This window comes from Microcaecilia unicolor, chromosome 11, assembly GCF_901765095.1.
Source record: "Microcaecilia unicolor chromosome 11, aMicUni1.1, whole genome shotgun sequence".
NCBI classification, from domain to species: domain Eukaryota; kingdom Metazoa; phylum Chordata; class Amphibia; order Gymnophiona; family Siphonopidae; genus Microcaecilia; species Microcaecilia unicolor.
The window spans coordinates 206525116-206541064 of NC_044041.1; the positions used below are offsets into that span (position 1 = coordinate 206525116).

General features: G+C 44.8%; 1 protein-coding gene across 1 annotated transcript in view; it reads right to left on the bottom strand.

Moving 5' to 3' along the window:
- The window catches only part of SPOCD1 (SPOC domain containing 1), a 44386-nt gene that overhangs the window by 4587 nt on the left and 23850 nt on the right, over positions 1–15949 (bottom strand). Inside the window, exons 10-12 of the mRNA XM_030220014.1 lie at positions 14651–14786; positions 11855–11944; positions 9122–9308 (exon numbers count right to left, since the gene is read on the bottom strand). Of these exons, the coding sequence (XP_030075874.1) occupies positions 9122–9308; positions 11855–11944; positions 14651–14786 (413 nt within the window). The remainder of the gene's footprint in view (positions 1–9121; positions 9309–11854; positions 11945–14650; positions 14787–15949) is intronic.

Here is a 15949-nt window from a genome sequence, read left to right on the forward strand (position 1 = left end):
GAGCAGGCAGCTCTGTTTACGTTTTGGGGTGTCTGTATTGTGTGTCTGTTTTACCTACGACGTCGGCCTCTCTGTTGTCAGTATCGGGTCCCTCGCAGTCGCGGTCCTCGTCTGCAGCTCCTGAGGAGTCAGGCGCGCCTCCGGAGGCCGCCCCGGCGAATTTGGCGCGAACGGCGGCCATTTTGATTCCTACTCCGTCTTCTCCTTCGCGTATTCAGCAGCCTACGGCCCTAAGTCTATCAGATGCTGATACTTTGAATTCGGGAGCTCTGGTGCAATCTGGGGCCGCTCAGGCAGGGGGTTTTCCTCCTGAGTTTGTGCTCCAGCTGTACCAGGCGTTTTTGATGCAGAGAGGCGATGCAGGAGCTGGGACAGCAGATGCTGTCAGACCTACACCTCCACCTCCTAAAAAAGTTAGGGAAGATGTTTTCCGCGGGAATTTTTGGTCCGATCGCGATCAGGAGATGCCCTATCTGGAAGAGGAGGAAGATTTTGAAGACAATGCCTGTACTGATCCTGATTTTCTCTCACAGCTCCGGAGGCTGCAGCTTTTGCCCAGGGGAATGATCCTTCCGTGGCTAGGATTTTTCACAAAGATGACTTGCAGGAGCTCATTTCTATGGTCTCCTCTACTTTGAATTTTGAAGATCTTACGCCGGTTTCTCAAACCCGTAAGGTAGACTTCTTGATTAAGGGGTCTAGATCCGCGCCCAAAACTTTTCCCATGCATCAGGACATTTGGGATGTTATTAAAGCGCAATGGTAGGTTCCAGATGCAGCTTTTCGTCCGACTAGATCTATGTCTTGTCTCTATCAGATTCCAGAAACGGATAAAGCTATGCTTAAGGTGCTGGTCGTGGATGCAGTGATGTCGGTGGTTACTAAGCGGAATACGGTTCCCGTGGATGGAGGCACAGCTCTTTGGGATGTTCAGGACAGAAGACTAGATTCTCTGCTCAGGAATAGTTTTGATGTTTCTTCCTTGGTGGTGCAGGCTGCCATTTGTGGTTCCTTGGTGGCTAGAGCTTGCTTTAGGTGGGCAGAGAGAGTCCTGGACAGGACTTCGGAAAAGCCACCATACATTTAGTCATGGGAAATCTTGCCTCACCAATCTACTACGTTTCTTTGAAGGGGTAAATAAATACGTGAATAAAGGTGAGTCAGTCAATACTGTGTGTCTGGATTTTCAAAAGGCATAAATGGCTCCTGAGGAAATTAGAAAATTATGGAACAGGTAGTGTCCTATTGTGGATTAAGAACTGTTTAAAAGAGAGAAAAAAGACAGTAGGGTGAAATGGTCAGAAGTAGATAGTAGGGTTTCCCAGGGGTTTGTACTGGGACCGCTGCTTTTTAACATATTTATGAATGATCTAGAGATGGAAATAACTAGTGAGGTAATTAAACTTGCCAATGACACAAAGTTTTTCAAAGTTGTTAAATCACAAGTGGATTGTGAAAAATTGCAAGAAGACCTTACGAGACCGGGAGACTGGGCATCCAAATGGCAGAAGACATCTAATGTGAGCAAGTGCCAAGTGATGCATATAGGAAAGAAAAACCCAAACTATAGCTATGTGATGGAAGGTTCCACACTAGGAGTTGCCACCCAGGAAGATCTAGGTGTCATCGTTGATGATTCACTGAAACCCTCTGCTCAGTGTGCAGCAAGGGCTAAGAAAGCAAATAGAATGTTAGTAATTATTAGGAAAGGAATGGAAAACAAAAATGAGAATGTTATAATGTCTTTGTATTGATAAATGGTGTAATCTCACCTCGAACATGTGTACAATTCTGGTCACCACATCTCAAAAAAGAAATAGCGGAATTAGAAAAGGTGGTGTTGAAAATGATAAAGGGGATGTGAGAATGTCCCTAAGAGGAAAGGCTAAACAGCTAGGGCTCTTCAGCTGAGGGGAGATATGATATAGGTCCATAAAATAGTGAGTGGAATGGAATGGGTGGACGTGAATCATTTGATTATTCTTTCCAAAAATACTAGGACTAGGGAGCACACAATGAAGCTAAGTAGTATATTTAAAACAAATCAGAGAAAATATTTCTTCACTCAACAAGTAATTAAACACTGGAATTTGTTGCCAGAGATTGTGGTAAAAGCAGTTAGCTTAGCGGGGTTTAAAAAAGATTTGGTTAATTTCCTAAAAGAAAAGTCCACAAGCCATTATTAAGATGGAAAAATCCACTGCTTATTCTAGGATAAGCAAAATGGAGAAATTAGACCTTACCTGCTAATTTGCTTTCCTTTAATCCCTCCGGACCGGCCCAGGAATGGACTGATGGGTTGTGCACGTCTACCAGCAGGAGGAGACTGAGAAAAAAACTTTGACTAGATAGCCAATAAGAGCCCTGGTCATGTGACCCTAGCCTCAGTATTTAAATAACAAAGCAGAAAGAAGAAGAACAGTCTGTGCCCCAAGGAATTCAAGCAACCAGGGAGCACTGTTGAAGACGTGCTCAAAGGCTCACCGACAACTCTCACCAGAGCAGCGGTATGGCCTTGTCATAATGGCTCACCGAAAACTCTAACCAGAGAATCGGTATGGCCTTATCATAATGGCTCACCAAGTACCCTAACCAGGGCATCGGTATGGCCAAAGTATAATGGCTCACCACATACCCTTACCAGAGCAGCGGTATGGCCTAAACTATAATGGCTCACCACATACCCTTACCAGAGCAGCGGTATGGCCACAATAGAAACTGTGTTTTTTTTTTTTTTTTGTTTTTTTTTACCCATTTATTTATGGTTTAACTTGCAAACAAAACAGCTCAACAAACAAAGAACTGAACACATCTCTGCAAACCATGGAACATAGAGAACTAGACAGAAAATATATCACACGGGAGGGGCCTGGGCCGGTCCGGAGGGATTAAAGGAAAGCAAATTAGCAGGTAAGGTCTAATTTCTCCTTCCTTAGCATCCCTCCGGACCGGCCCAGGAATGGACTGATGGGACGTAACAAAGCAGTAGTCCTACGGGAGGGACCCCAGCAAACCTGCTGAGATTACCCGCGACGCAAAGACCGCCTCTTGCCGACATTGAACATCAAGCCTGTAATGCTTAGAAAAGGAGTGGAGAGAAGACCACGTAGCTGCCTTACAAATCTCCGCTGGCGGAACCAAGGAACACTCGGCCCAGGACGCTGCCTGCCCTCTAGTTGAATGAGCTTTAACCGAGTCCGGGACTGCCTTACCTGCCAAAAGGTAGGCTGACGCTATCATCTCTTTGATCCACCTAGATAACGTGGGCTTAGACGCCGACAAGCCCTTACGGTGACCGGCCAACAGAAGGAAAAGACGGTCTGTGCGACGGAAATCCTCAGTAACTGCGAGATACCGTTTAAGCACCCTCTTAACATCCAGAGTATGCAACCGTCTCTGTTCCTGCGTCCCTGAGGCCGATCCTAGAACCGGCAGAAACACTGACTGGGACAGATGAAATCGAGACAGTACCTTAGGCAAAAAGGAAGGCACCGGACGAAGAACCACTCGTTCCTTTGAAAATTGCAGAAATGGAGATCTACATGAGAAAGCTTGCAACTCCGAGACTCTCCTAGCCGAGGCAATAGCCACCAAAAACACTGTCTTAAGAGTCAAATCCTTCAACGAACATGCACGCAAAGGCTCAAAAGGAGGTTTTGTCAAAGACGAAAGGACCAGATTAAGATCCCAAGATGGGAACACTGACCTAACCGGAGGACGAAGAAGACTGACTCCCTTCAAAAAACGTACTACATCGGGCAGCGTAGCAAAAGATCTACCCCTAATCCTACCTCTGAAACAGGAAAGAGCTGCCGCTTGCACCTTAAGAGAAGAAAGAGACAGCCCTTTATCAAACCCTCGCTGTAAAAAATCTAACATCTGAGCCACTGACGCGCCGAATGGACGAATGTCAGCCTCTACACACCAAGCCTCAAAAATTCTCCAAGTGCGAATATAGTTCAGAGAGGTGGAACGGCGACGAGAACGAAGCATGGTGGAAATCACTGATTGCGAAAAACCCCGCTTAGCTAAACGGGCTCGTTCAAGAGCCAAGCCGTAAGACAAAATCGAGCCGGATCTGGATGTGGGACTGGCCCTTGTACCAACAGAGCCTTGTGCACCGGGAGTCGAAAAGGAGGCGCCACCGACAGGCGTTGCAGATCCGCGTACCAAGGACGCCGAGGCCAGTCCGGTGCCACCAGAATTACCGGTCCTCTGTGTTCCTCGATTTTCTGCAGGAGACGACCTATGAGCGGCCAAGGAGGAAACGCATAAAGAAGGTCGGGGGGCCACTGTTGTAAGAGAGCGTCTACCCCTGCCGCTCTTACATCCCTTCTTCGACTGAAGAACCGAGGGACCTTTGAGTTGAGACTGGTGGCAAAAAGATCGAGAACTGGAGTGCCCCAGCGCTCCACTATAACCTGAAACGCCTGAGCGCTGAGAGCCCATTCTCCCGGATCGAGAGTGTGGCGACTGAGGAAGTCGGCTTGAACGTTCTCTACCCCTGCTACGTGGGATGCTGAAATGGCCGTTAGATGAACTTCCGCCCAGGAAAGGAGACTCTCCGCCTCCCGACACAATAGTCGGCATCTCGTTCCTCCCTGGCGGTTGACATAGGCCACTGCCGAGGCATTGTCGGAAAGGACCCGCACCGCTTTGCCTACCAGAAGAGAACTGAAGTGTTGCAGAGCCAACCGAATCGCCCTGGTCTCCAAAAAGTTGATTGATTGAATGGCTTCCAGTTGAGACCAGAGACCCTGAGTCCACTTGCCTAGACAATGCGCTCCCCAGCCTCGGAGACTGGCATCTGTTGTTAACGGTATCCACCGAGGAGACTCCAAAGGCATTCCTACCGTCAGATTCTTCATCCGCAGCCACCAGAACAGGGAGCTGCGTTCTCGGTTGCGGAGAGGTAGTCGCATGAGTAGAGAATCCCTCTGAGAGGACCACCGGGAGAGAAGGGACCACTGAAGAGGCCTCATATGAAGCCTGGCCCAGGGTACTGCCTCTATAGTGGCTGCCATGGAACCGAGCACCTGAAGATAATCCCGAGCACATGGATGGTGGTGCTGAAGTAACTCCCTTATCTGGACCTGAAGCTTTATAATCCTGGCCTGCGGCAGAAAGACTCGGCCCCGCGCTGTGTCGAATACAACTCCCAAATACTCCAGAGACTGAGAAGGAACTAACCGACTCTTGGCTACATTTACCACCCAACCTAGAGACTGCAAAAACTGCATCACTCGACCTGTGACTTGACAACTTTCCTGATGAGACTTCGCTCTGATTAACCAGTCGTCTAGGTATGGATGGACAAGAATCCCTTCTTTTCTGAGGGCCGCTGCAACCACGACCATGACTTTGGTAAATGTGCGCGGAGCCGTAGCAAGACCGAAGGGCAATGCTCGAAACTGGTAATGCCGCCCTAGAATTGCAAAACGCAAGAACTTGTGGTGAGCTGGACGAATAGGAATATGTAAATAGGCCTCTGTGAGATCTAACGCTGTCAAATACTCGTCCTGGCGCACTGCCACTATGACTGACCGCAGTGTCTCCATACGAAAGCTTGTGACTCTGAGAGCGCGATTGACCGCTTTGAGATCTAAGATAGGTCGGAAGGCATCTTCCTTCTTTGGAACTACAAAATAAATGGAATACCGGCCTTGCCTGTACTCGGAAGGAGGGACTGGAGAGATAGCCTGAAGATCTAAGAGCCTCTGTAGAGTGTCCCGAACCACCCTCGCCTTGAGAGGAGAGCGGCAGGGAGACTCCAGAAAGGCGTCTGAAATAGGTCTTGCGAACTCTAAGGCATAACCGTCTCGAACAACTTCCAAGACCCACTGATCTGAAGTAATGTGGGCCCACCTCTGATAGAACTGAGAAAGACGAGCTCCGACAGGGACCAGAGGAGAGGCCCCCGCACCTTCATTGGGACGGACGACTCTGGGATCGAAAGCCTGGATTGGAGAAACCTGCTCCTCTGCGAGAACCCCGAAAGGACTGAATCCTATTGCCAAACCTAGACCTCTGAGGCTGAAAACCTCGACCAGCCTGAAACTTCCGGAAACCTCTCCCAGAACTCCTACCAAACAAAGAACCCCGAGTAGACAGACGAGGTCTATCTTGCGGAAGGCGAGGAACCTTAGCATCACCCAAGGAATTAACCAACTTATCCAATTCTTCTCCAAACAAGAAAGAACCTTTAAAAGGAAACTTGCTCAACTTTGACTTGGAGGCCGCATCCGCCGACCAACCTTTCAACCACAGAGATCTGCGAGCAGCGACCCCCAAAGCCAAAGACTTAGAAGATGCTCGCAGTAAATCATAGAGGGCATCAGCCAGAAAAGCCGCCCCTGTCTCAATTCTAGCTACGTCAACATCGATGGAATGAAGATCATCCGAAGTCCTGTCCAGGACTCTCTCTGCCCACCTAAAGCAAGCTCTAGCCACCAAGGAACCACAAATGGCAGCCTGAACTGCCAAGGAGGAAACATCAAAACTATTCCTGAGCAGAGAATCTAGTCTTCTGTCCTGAACATCCCGAAGAGCCGTGCCTCCATCCACGGGAACCGTATTCCGCTTAGTCACCGCCGACACCACTGCATCCACGACCGGCACCTTAAGCATAGCTTTATCTGTTTCTGGAATCTGATAGAGCCGAGACATAGATCTAGTCGGACGGAAAGCTGCATCTGGAACCTCCCATTGCGCTTTAATAACATCCCAAATGTCCTGATGCATGGGAAAAGTTTTGGGCGCGGATCTAGACCCCTTAATCAAGAAGTCTACCTTACGGGTTTGTGAAACCGGCGCAACATCTTCAAAATTCAAAGTAGAGGAGACCATAGAGATGAGCTCCTGCAAGTCATCTTTGTGAAAAATCCTAGCCATGGCGGGATCATCCCCCTGAGCAAAAGCTGCCGCCTCCGGATCTGAGAGCGAAAAATCAGGATCAGTACAGGCATTGTCTCCAAAATCTTCCTCCTCTTCCAGATAGGGCATCTCCTGATCGTGATCAGCCCAAAAATCCCCATGGAACACATGTTCCCTAACTTTTTTAGGAGGTGGAGGTGTAGGTGTGACAGCATCTGCTGTCCCAGCTCCTGTATCGCCTCTGTGCATCAAAAATGCCTGGTACATCTGGATCACAAACTCAGGAGGAAAACCCCCTGCCTGAGTGGCCCCAGATTGCACCAGAGCTCCTGAATTCAACGTATCAGCATCTGAAAGACCTAGGGCCGCAGGCTGCTGAATACGCGAAGGAGAAGACGGAGTAGGAATCAAAATGGCCGCCGTTCGCGCCAAATTCGCCGGGACGGCCTCCGGAGGCGCGCCTGACTCCTCAGGAGCTGCAGACGAGGACCGCGACGGCGAGGGACCCGATACCGCCAACAGAGAGGCCGACGTCGTAGGCAAAACAGACGAGGACGCTGCTCCTGGCGAGGTACAATATTTACATGCGCCCGTAGAGGAAACCCCCCGACGCTGGCAAACAGCGCATCGTTTAAGTTTCTCAGACATGGCGGGACGCGCGTGCACGCGCGTACGCGGTTCGCGCCTAAATCCAATCCAGTTAATATTTAAACCTTATAAAAAACCACTCCGTTCTGCAGTGCTAGTAATAATAACCTAGCGAAATGAAAACTAAGCACAATACCAAAACCAAACTTGTGCTCTTTGTTTTTTTTTTTTTGTTTTTTTTTTTTTTAAAGAGACACACAAGACAGACACCCCAAAACTTAAACAGAGCTGTGCTCGTTAAAACAATGGGGAAAACAGAGTTTATATACTTTAATCTGGCTGCCTCTCCCAAAGGTAAGACCTCTTTGCTAACCAAAAGAGGAACCCTTCCCTTAGAGATTAGTAGAATAGAAGGGAGATGGGGAGGAATAGGGGGAGTGACCCGGGGCACCCGAGTATACCCCCTGAGGCTTAGCTAATCAGCTGACCAAACCTAACCAGCCTCAAAGAATTCCTGTGGCACAGAGAAAGATATAATAATAAAACAACTAAATATTTAGAAAGAGACTAATAGGCTCACTTCCTACCTGCTGGGAGACTGAGAAAATACTGAGGCTAGGGTCACATGACCAGGGCTCTTATTGGCTATCTAGTCAAAGTTTTTTTCTCAGTCTCCTCCTGCTGGTAGACGTGCACAACCCATCAGTCCATTCCTGGGCCGGTCCGGAGGGATGCTAAGGAAAAAATCTGTTTACTGTTCTGGGATCTTGCCAGGTACTTGTGACCTGGACTGGCCACTGCTGGAAATAGGATACTGGGCTTGCTGTACCTTTGGTCTGTCCCAGTATGGCATTACTTATATTCTTATGTTATGCTACTATGTTACTTATACGGTTAGCATCAAATGCTGAACTAATTAGTGTTTTTTCATTTTATCCAGCACTTAAACTGATACATTTTGTTCATACACATTTCTATATGGTCAAAATGTATCTGCCCATAGGGGGGGAAGGGGTTTGGGTGGGCTTCAGACAGAGAAAAAAGTTATACAGAGAGCAGCATTATTTGGTCACTATCCATTTAACTTATGCATTCAAGAGTGAAAACAGAAATAGAAGGATAATTTTATGCAGCTTGGTGCACTCCTGGGGTTGGATCTGGGATCCTATTTTATAAAAGCACATAGGACTCGGATTAATGTGGGGTACAAATCTAATAAATATAGTAAAAGAAAGACCTTTTAATGACACAAGATGTGCATCTCTGTCCAGAAGAGCCAATAATCAAAGTTTTATATACCTGCATAAAACTGCCTTTAATTATTACCCCTATCTGAGGGTGAAACTACAGGATGTGTACCTTCACCAGCACTGGAAAAAGGGACAGATTGAGTACACATGCAAATTTCATTTTCTTATCTCCAAATGTACTTTGCACCTGTTTCAATGCAGGCAGAAACAAAGAGAGTATTCTAAACATGCAGGTGGGTTTTCATAAGGCATTTTCTTTGAAAATTAATTATCAGTCTAAGATGTGAACTGCAAGGCCTGAAGGGAAGCTGGCTACTGCTCTCACAGACAGCTACGAGTGCAACTCTATAGAGAACAAAATGGTTACATTTTGTATATGGGCCTCTATCTAGAAAACACACTGTACATACCTGGACCACCAAGTGAGCGCAGTTTAGATGGGACTGGTTGGAAGGCTGGTAGAGGTATAATGTACACCTCCATCTTGTTGCTGTTCACTGCACCATATCGCTGCTTGCTGTTCAAGTATGAATACAACATGGTGTATGCCTGGGAATCCCTGCTGCTGGTGCTATTGAACCGGATCAAGCCCATAGCCTGCATGAGCATAGGAGCAAAACAGGAAGGAGTGACAGACACAAGACAGCAGGACCACACAATAACAAGCTACTAGGTGCACAGAATACACGCTACACAAAATTGCTGCCAAAGCACTACACCACACAAGGCCACTAATTTAACTTACACTATACAAAGTCACTGCTAGAGCACTGTTTCATACAAGGCCACTCCTCCACTAGCATGGATAGATGAGTGCTAAGCTATGTTATTTTAGTATTTACTTTAGGATTTCTCCTTGTATTTTCTCTCATGTGGCCCTCCTTTCGTGGTCTAAAGAGGATAAAAATATTTTTCTTTCATAGGTATATTGTTATAACTTTAATTTAAAGGTCCGTATTGCCTGTTCAAGTTTGTATATGACTTGTAAATAATGTAAACGCATTAAAAATAAAATAAAATAAACTTTTATATGTCTTTCTTAAAAACTGTTCCACATTTGCCCCCGTTGCATTTAAATGCAGATGTGGCTCAGCCTTGACAATGGTAATTTAATAATAATAATGCATATATATATATATATATATATATATATATATATATACACACACATACACATATATAAATGCCTTCTTTCCTTTATAGAATACTACTGAAATGAGTCAGATATATATCCATAATTTAAGCACCAGCACTTTTGTCAGCCACAGAGCTGGTTCAAGTGCTTGTACTTCAGTGCCAGAGACATGCACAGAACTCGCAATAATCCGTAAGTTATATGTCTTAAATGTGAATCCTGCAAATTCTCTGCCTGTGTGTATACCTGCCTATAAAATGCACACTATGTAAAATATAATGCATTTACAGAAAAACTTAGGCAGATGCATGTACATGCCTGTATGCTAAACATTCACAGGCGTAATCGGTATGTAAACGTTTGTACCTCCTCCTATAGGGATAATTCTATAACAGGGTGCTTAGGCACCCATTTTCCTCTATGGAATACTCAAGTAACTGGGTATAAGTGCCTAAATGCCAGAGATACGGGCATAGTTGTGAGTCCTGCCTATGTGTACGCCCATCTGTCAAATCTGTGCAATGTAAGATATGTGCGTATTAAAAAAAAACAACACTTAGGCAGATTTTTGGCATTCATGTGCCTCCTTTTAAGCGTCCCAATGCTTTATGTGCCCAGATTCCATTAGAGAATACTAGTGTAACCCGGAATCGCACCTGCTGTTACACCAGCCATAGATCTGGCATAACTGCGGATGTCTAAATACGGCAAGAGCAAGTGCAGATTACAATATTCCGTGTGCTACATGTGTAAATAGCAGCATTGCCCATCCCAGATGCCCCATTACACTTACGCATTTTATGGCCCTTTTACTACGCTGCGGTGTCCTTAGTAAATGGATTTGCCACGCACTGAGGCCTCTTTTACCACAGAAGGATTTTAGTGAAAAAAAACAGAAATGGCTGTGCAGTAAGTGTATACTTGCCGCGTAGCCATTTTCTTGGGAGCCCTTACCGCCTCCTTTTAAGAAGGCAGTAGGGGCTGCCATGCTAACCTAGCTGGGTAAGCCTCCGGCAGAAAAAAATTAAAAATAATTTCTGGCGCACCGGAAATGGCGTGCAATGGGGTCAGAACTACCACCAGCTCCCACAGTGAGCTGGCAGTAGTGCCATACTGGCACAAGACAAAGCAGCAGTAGCTCTACCACTGCTTTCTAAAAGGGCCCTTATGCCAGTTAGCGTGCGCCTTTACAGAATGCCAGCAGTTACACACAGGGCTACAATTACCACAAGAGGCACGGAAATGCAGCCACCAGTTATAGAAAAAAAATTGCCCTTCACGTGTTTAAGTGACATAATTTACATATGCAAAGCCCCAAATAATTCCCTTTTATCTGAATATTTTCCTTTGTAAAATGGCACCTTGTTACATGCAGGCCACCAAATACATAATTTTGGCAGTGTTATAACGGCCCTGTTTATTAAGGTGCATTAGTGTTTTTAGTGCGCCTATACTTAGCATGTAGGTGCCTATAGGGATATTGTAGGCACGTACATGGTTAAAGCGCCTTCATGGCTAACATGCGTCAAAAACGTTAATGCACTTATAACACTGCTTAGTAAACAGAGCCCTAAATATTTTATTGAAAAACTCTGCCTTTTACAAAATACCAGGGATTTTTGAACACAAGGATTAAACATCTATTTTTTAAGTAAAATACCCTAGACCATAAACCGCTACTAAATGGACTTGGGGGAAAATGCACAATTTCGGGAATAACTTGTATAAATGTTTGTACGTTTGGATAGCTTGCCAGATGCCCTTGACCTGGATTGGCCGCTGTCGGGGACAGGATGCTGGGCTCGATGGACCTTCGGTCTTTCCCAGTATGGCATTACTTACGTACTTATGTACAAAAGTTATATCAAGCAGGGCTGCCACCATGACACATATCAAATATTAATCTGGGTAAAAGAGTTTTTGGAAAAACGCCCATGATGCACATGGTTGAAAGGATTTGTGCTGTTTCATTACATGTAGAAACGGCAAAACTCAGAATATGAGATACCTTGGATTCAGCTGGCCAGATGTGATCCACGTACTCCCAGACAGTTTCAGGAAGAATACAGCCCCGGGACTCAATCACCGTTGGCAAAGCCTGCAGAGAAGCCCACAGAAAATGCTGATACAATTACTCAGCTCCACTCTTTTTGATATGTGGGAATGAAGACACATCAAGTATCTCACACCATCCTAGCTTTAAGTAATTAACCCTTTTGATGTTGATACTGTGGTTGCATTTTTATCTTTTCAGGGACCACAACAACATGTACTCCAGTGCTAGCTCTGTCTGTTTGAGGACAAGGGAAGAGCATGACCTCTGCACTGCCACTTAGTATCTGTCTGCTCAACAAAACTCTAAACCACCAGTGTTAGTTGTATAAAAAACTTTTTATGATCTGGCCATAAAATTAAGTCAACAACTCAACCAGAAACCTTGCTACTAAATAAAAAAAACATTAGCTGGTCTTTCTCCGGGTCGGATGGATTCCTGACCTGTTTTTGCTGTATAATTTAGTTCCCCTGATGACGCCAGTTTAATGGCGAAACATGGCCTATGTTGGGAACAGGGAATTAAGATATTCACATCACATGAACTGAGAAGAAAAGGTGTTATTGGAGCCTCTGTTTTAGATCAGCGTCCATGAACTGAGATATGACTGGGGCGCTGTTTTGAGAAGATACTCTATGAACATTTACAGTTTTGTTCGCACCAGCACCTAAGCTAAGTGACTTTAAACATTTAATAGGTGTTTCATCTTGATATAATTTTAATATTAATATCTGGCTGGTGGTAGGACGTGCGATGATGTGAGAACTGTGTATAAATGCTTCTCAAAACCTTGAGACACTTTAACACACCAAAAAAAACTGAGCACATTATTTAATTTAATTATTGTTTTTATTTTCTACTTTTTTTTTTTGTTTTTTTGATTTAGTAGCAAGGTTTCTGGTTGAGTTGTTGAGCACGATTATTGAAACCGATCCTTTAAGGACACCCAGAGTTTGGATAGTATCATAAAATTAAGTCAACAGCAAACAAAGCACACAAATCCCAGGTACCCTTTTGGTTCTCTGCTCTGTTCTGTCCTATAATTATATGCCATCTTGTTCCCTAAATGTGGACCAAAAGCAATTTATATCAAAAATATAAGGCATCATTGTAACATAATATTGTAAATAGAATAATGAAAGTGCCCAGGACCCTCCATGTCTTACACAGTTCCTTCCCTGAAAACCTAGAGAAAGCACCTATCAGAATAAACAGAAAGATGTTTTCTTTAAATCAAATGTGCTTTTGGCTCCACACTGTCAGAGGGCACTGGCTGATTGTGCTCCCTCATACCTTATACTGTAAAAAAAAAAGTAGACTTTTTTGTTTTTAGTGTCCTCTGTGTGGTGTATCTCAGGGCTCCCCCTTATCCCCCATTTTATTTAACTAGGGTTACATAGTAACATAGTAACATAGTAGATGACGGCAGAAAAAGACCTGCATGGTCCATCCAGTCTGCCCAAGACAAACTCATATGTGTATACCTTACCTTGAATTTGTACCTGTCCTTTTCAGGGCACAGACCATATAAGTCTGCCCAGCAGTATTTCCCGCCTCCCAACCACCAGTCCCGCCTCCCATCAGCGACTCTGGTACAGACCGTATAAGTCTGCCCTCCCCTATCCTCACCTCCCAACCACCACCCCCTCTCCCATCAGCGGCTCTGGTACAGACCGTATAAGTCTGCCCTCCCCTATCCTCGCCTCCCAACCACCACCCCCTCTTCCCCCCAACTGCTCCGCCACCCAATTTCAGCTAAGCTTCTGAGGATCCATTCCTTCTGCACAGGATTCCTCTATGCATATCCCACGCATGTTTGAACTCCGTTACCATTTTCATCTCCACCACCTCCCGTGGGAGGGCATTCCAAGCGTCCACCACCCTCTCCGTGAAAAAATACTTCCTGACATCTAAAAATTTGAATTGCCATTAATTGCACAATTAAAGAAAGGCATAGCCAGCAACCTATTGGGGGGGGGGGCACAGAGATAGACTGGGGGGACGTACTTCTTCTCCCTCTCCATCAACCACCCCCACTAGGTATCATATCTTTGCTGGTAGGGGTTTCTAGGATTTGCGCACAGTGCTATAGATTTCAGAGGGATCTGCACCTAATTTAGGCGTGGGGATTTATACCAGAGCTCAGTCGGTGTAAACCCTCACGCCCAAATTTTGGCACAGATCCCAGCACCAAGTGCTATTCAGTAAACAGTGTCCAACCTTGAGTGCCATTTATAGAATAGCGCTTAGCGTGCATTTTTTACACCCATGTACAGAATTGAGTCCATAAAGCATAAACTGGCATGTTTGATGTTTAAAATCTTATACAGTCTAGCTCTTGAAGGTTTAATTGATCTAATTCAGTATCCTCCGTTTAGAGAAGAAAACTACTCGCATAATGATTTTTCCTTCTTTTAAAGCTGTAAGATATAAAAAGATGTTAAGTGTCGTCATTTTCCTATAAGAGAGTTGAAACATGGAACAATTTATCTCTTGCTGCGAGACAGAAGCCTTCTTATTATGCTTTTCATAAGAGTCTTAAAACTGAATTATTTCAAAACTTTTGACTTAATGCTAGTCATTTTTTTAATTGTTTTAATAATTTTCTTAAATTATATTGTGTAATTTTGTAGTTCCAATATTTTTGTAAACTGTTTTGGACCCTTCTGGGGAAAAAGCAGTAAAGAAAATTTAGATTAGATTAGATAAATACAAGACAATCTTTAAAAAAAAAAAAAAAGATTGAAGCACCTGACAGAGGAGACTATCACAGCCTGAAACAAGATATGCTTTCACCCCAAACTTCTTAATGCTGAACATCTGGATGAAGCCTTCCCAGAGTGCTGCCACCTGCAGCTTTTGTTGGATGCCTGTTCGGGGAGCAACTCTGAAACAGACAAACAAATAAACATATTTTCTATGTGGAACAGCCTTCCAGTAGATGCCAAAACAGTAACAGGAGGAGAAGAAGGTTCTCTGTAGACCACAGTGAGTTACAATAATATACAACACCACCAACATGAGCTAGCTCTCACAAAGCTCAGAAAAACCTAGAGGGATTTTCTGAACATATGGAGGAGTTCCCATGCGAATACTTTCTTACCAGAAATGAACTTTTGGGGAAGGCGGATGGGTTTGTGTGGCTAATTTATCTTGCTGTCTACAGAGAACTTCTGTTACAGGTAAGCAAATACACCTTCCCCATCAACAATCAGCTACATAAGGGGTACAGGTCAGGTTGCCCTATTTTCATAAGTGTTTTGAATCCTCAGGGCAACCCAGACCAAAATTTAAATTCTTAGTTGGTGTACTATATCCAGTTTTGGACACTATCTCACTAAGAATAAAAAGAGGATAGAAATGATCCAGAAGATCTTTTTTTTTTTTTGAGGAGGGAATCGAAGTCATACACAAAAGGAGAAGTTGAAGCAGCTTATGAAGAACTGGGACTAAGTACATAAGTACATAAGTACATAAGTAGTGCCATACTGGGAAAGACCAAAGGTCCATCTAGCCCAGCATCCTGTCACCGACAGTGGCCAATCCAGGTCAAGGGCACCTGGCACGCTCCCCAAACGTAAAAACATTCCAGACAAGTTATACCTAAAAATGCGGAATTTTTCCAAGTCCATTTAATAGCGGTCTATGGACTTGTCCTTTAGGAATCTATCTAACCCCTTTTTAAACTCCGTCAAGCTAACCGCCCGTACCACGTTCTCCGGCAACGAATTCCAGAGTCTAATTACACGTTGGGTGAAGAAAGATTTTCTCCGATTCGTTTTAAATTTACCACACTGTAGCTTCAACTCATGCCCTCTAGTCCTAGTATTTTTGGATAGCGTGAACAGTCGCTTCACATCCACTGATGTGTGCAGACTGCAGCATAAAGCCCAGAGAAATTCTACCTATACTCCCCTGCATGACAGACCTATGCTAGGATTGATATGATCTGGCGCATCTTCACAGAGATATAGACGAAGGAAGGCTGATCAAGATCTTTCCATTTAAATGGCCTGGAGGACAAGTCAATACTTGGGGTGCAGGTAAGGA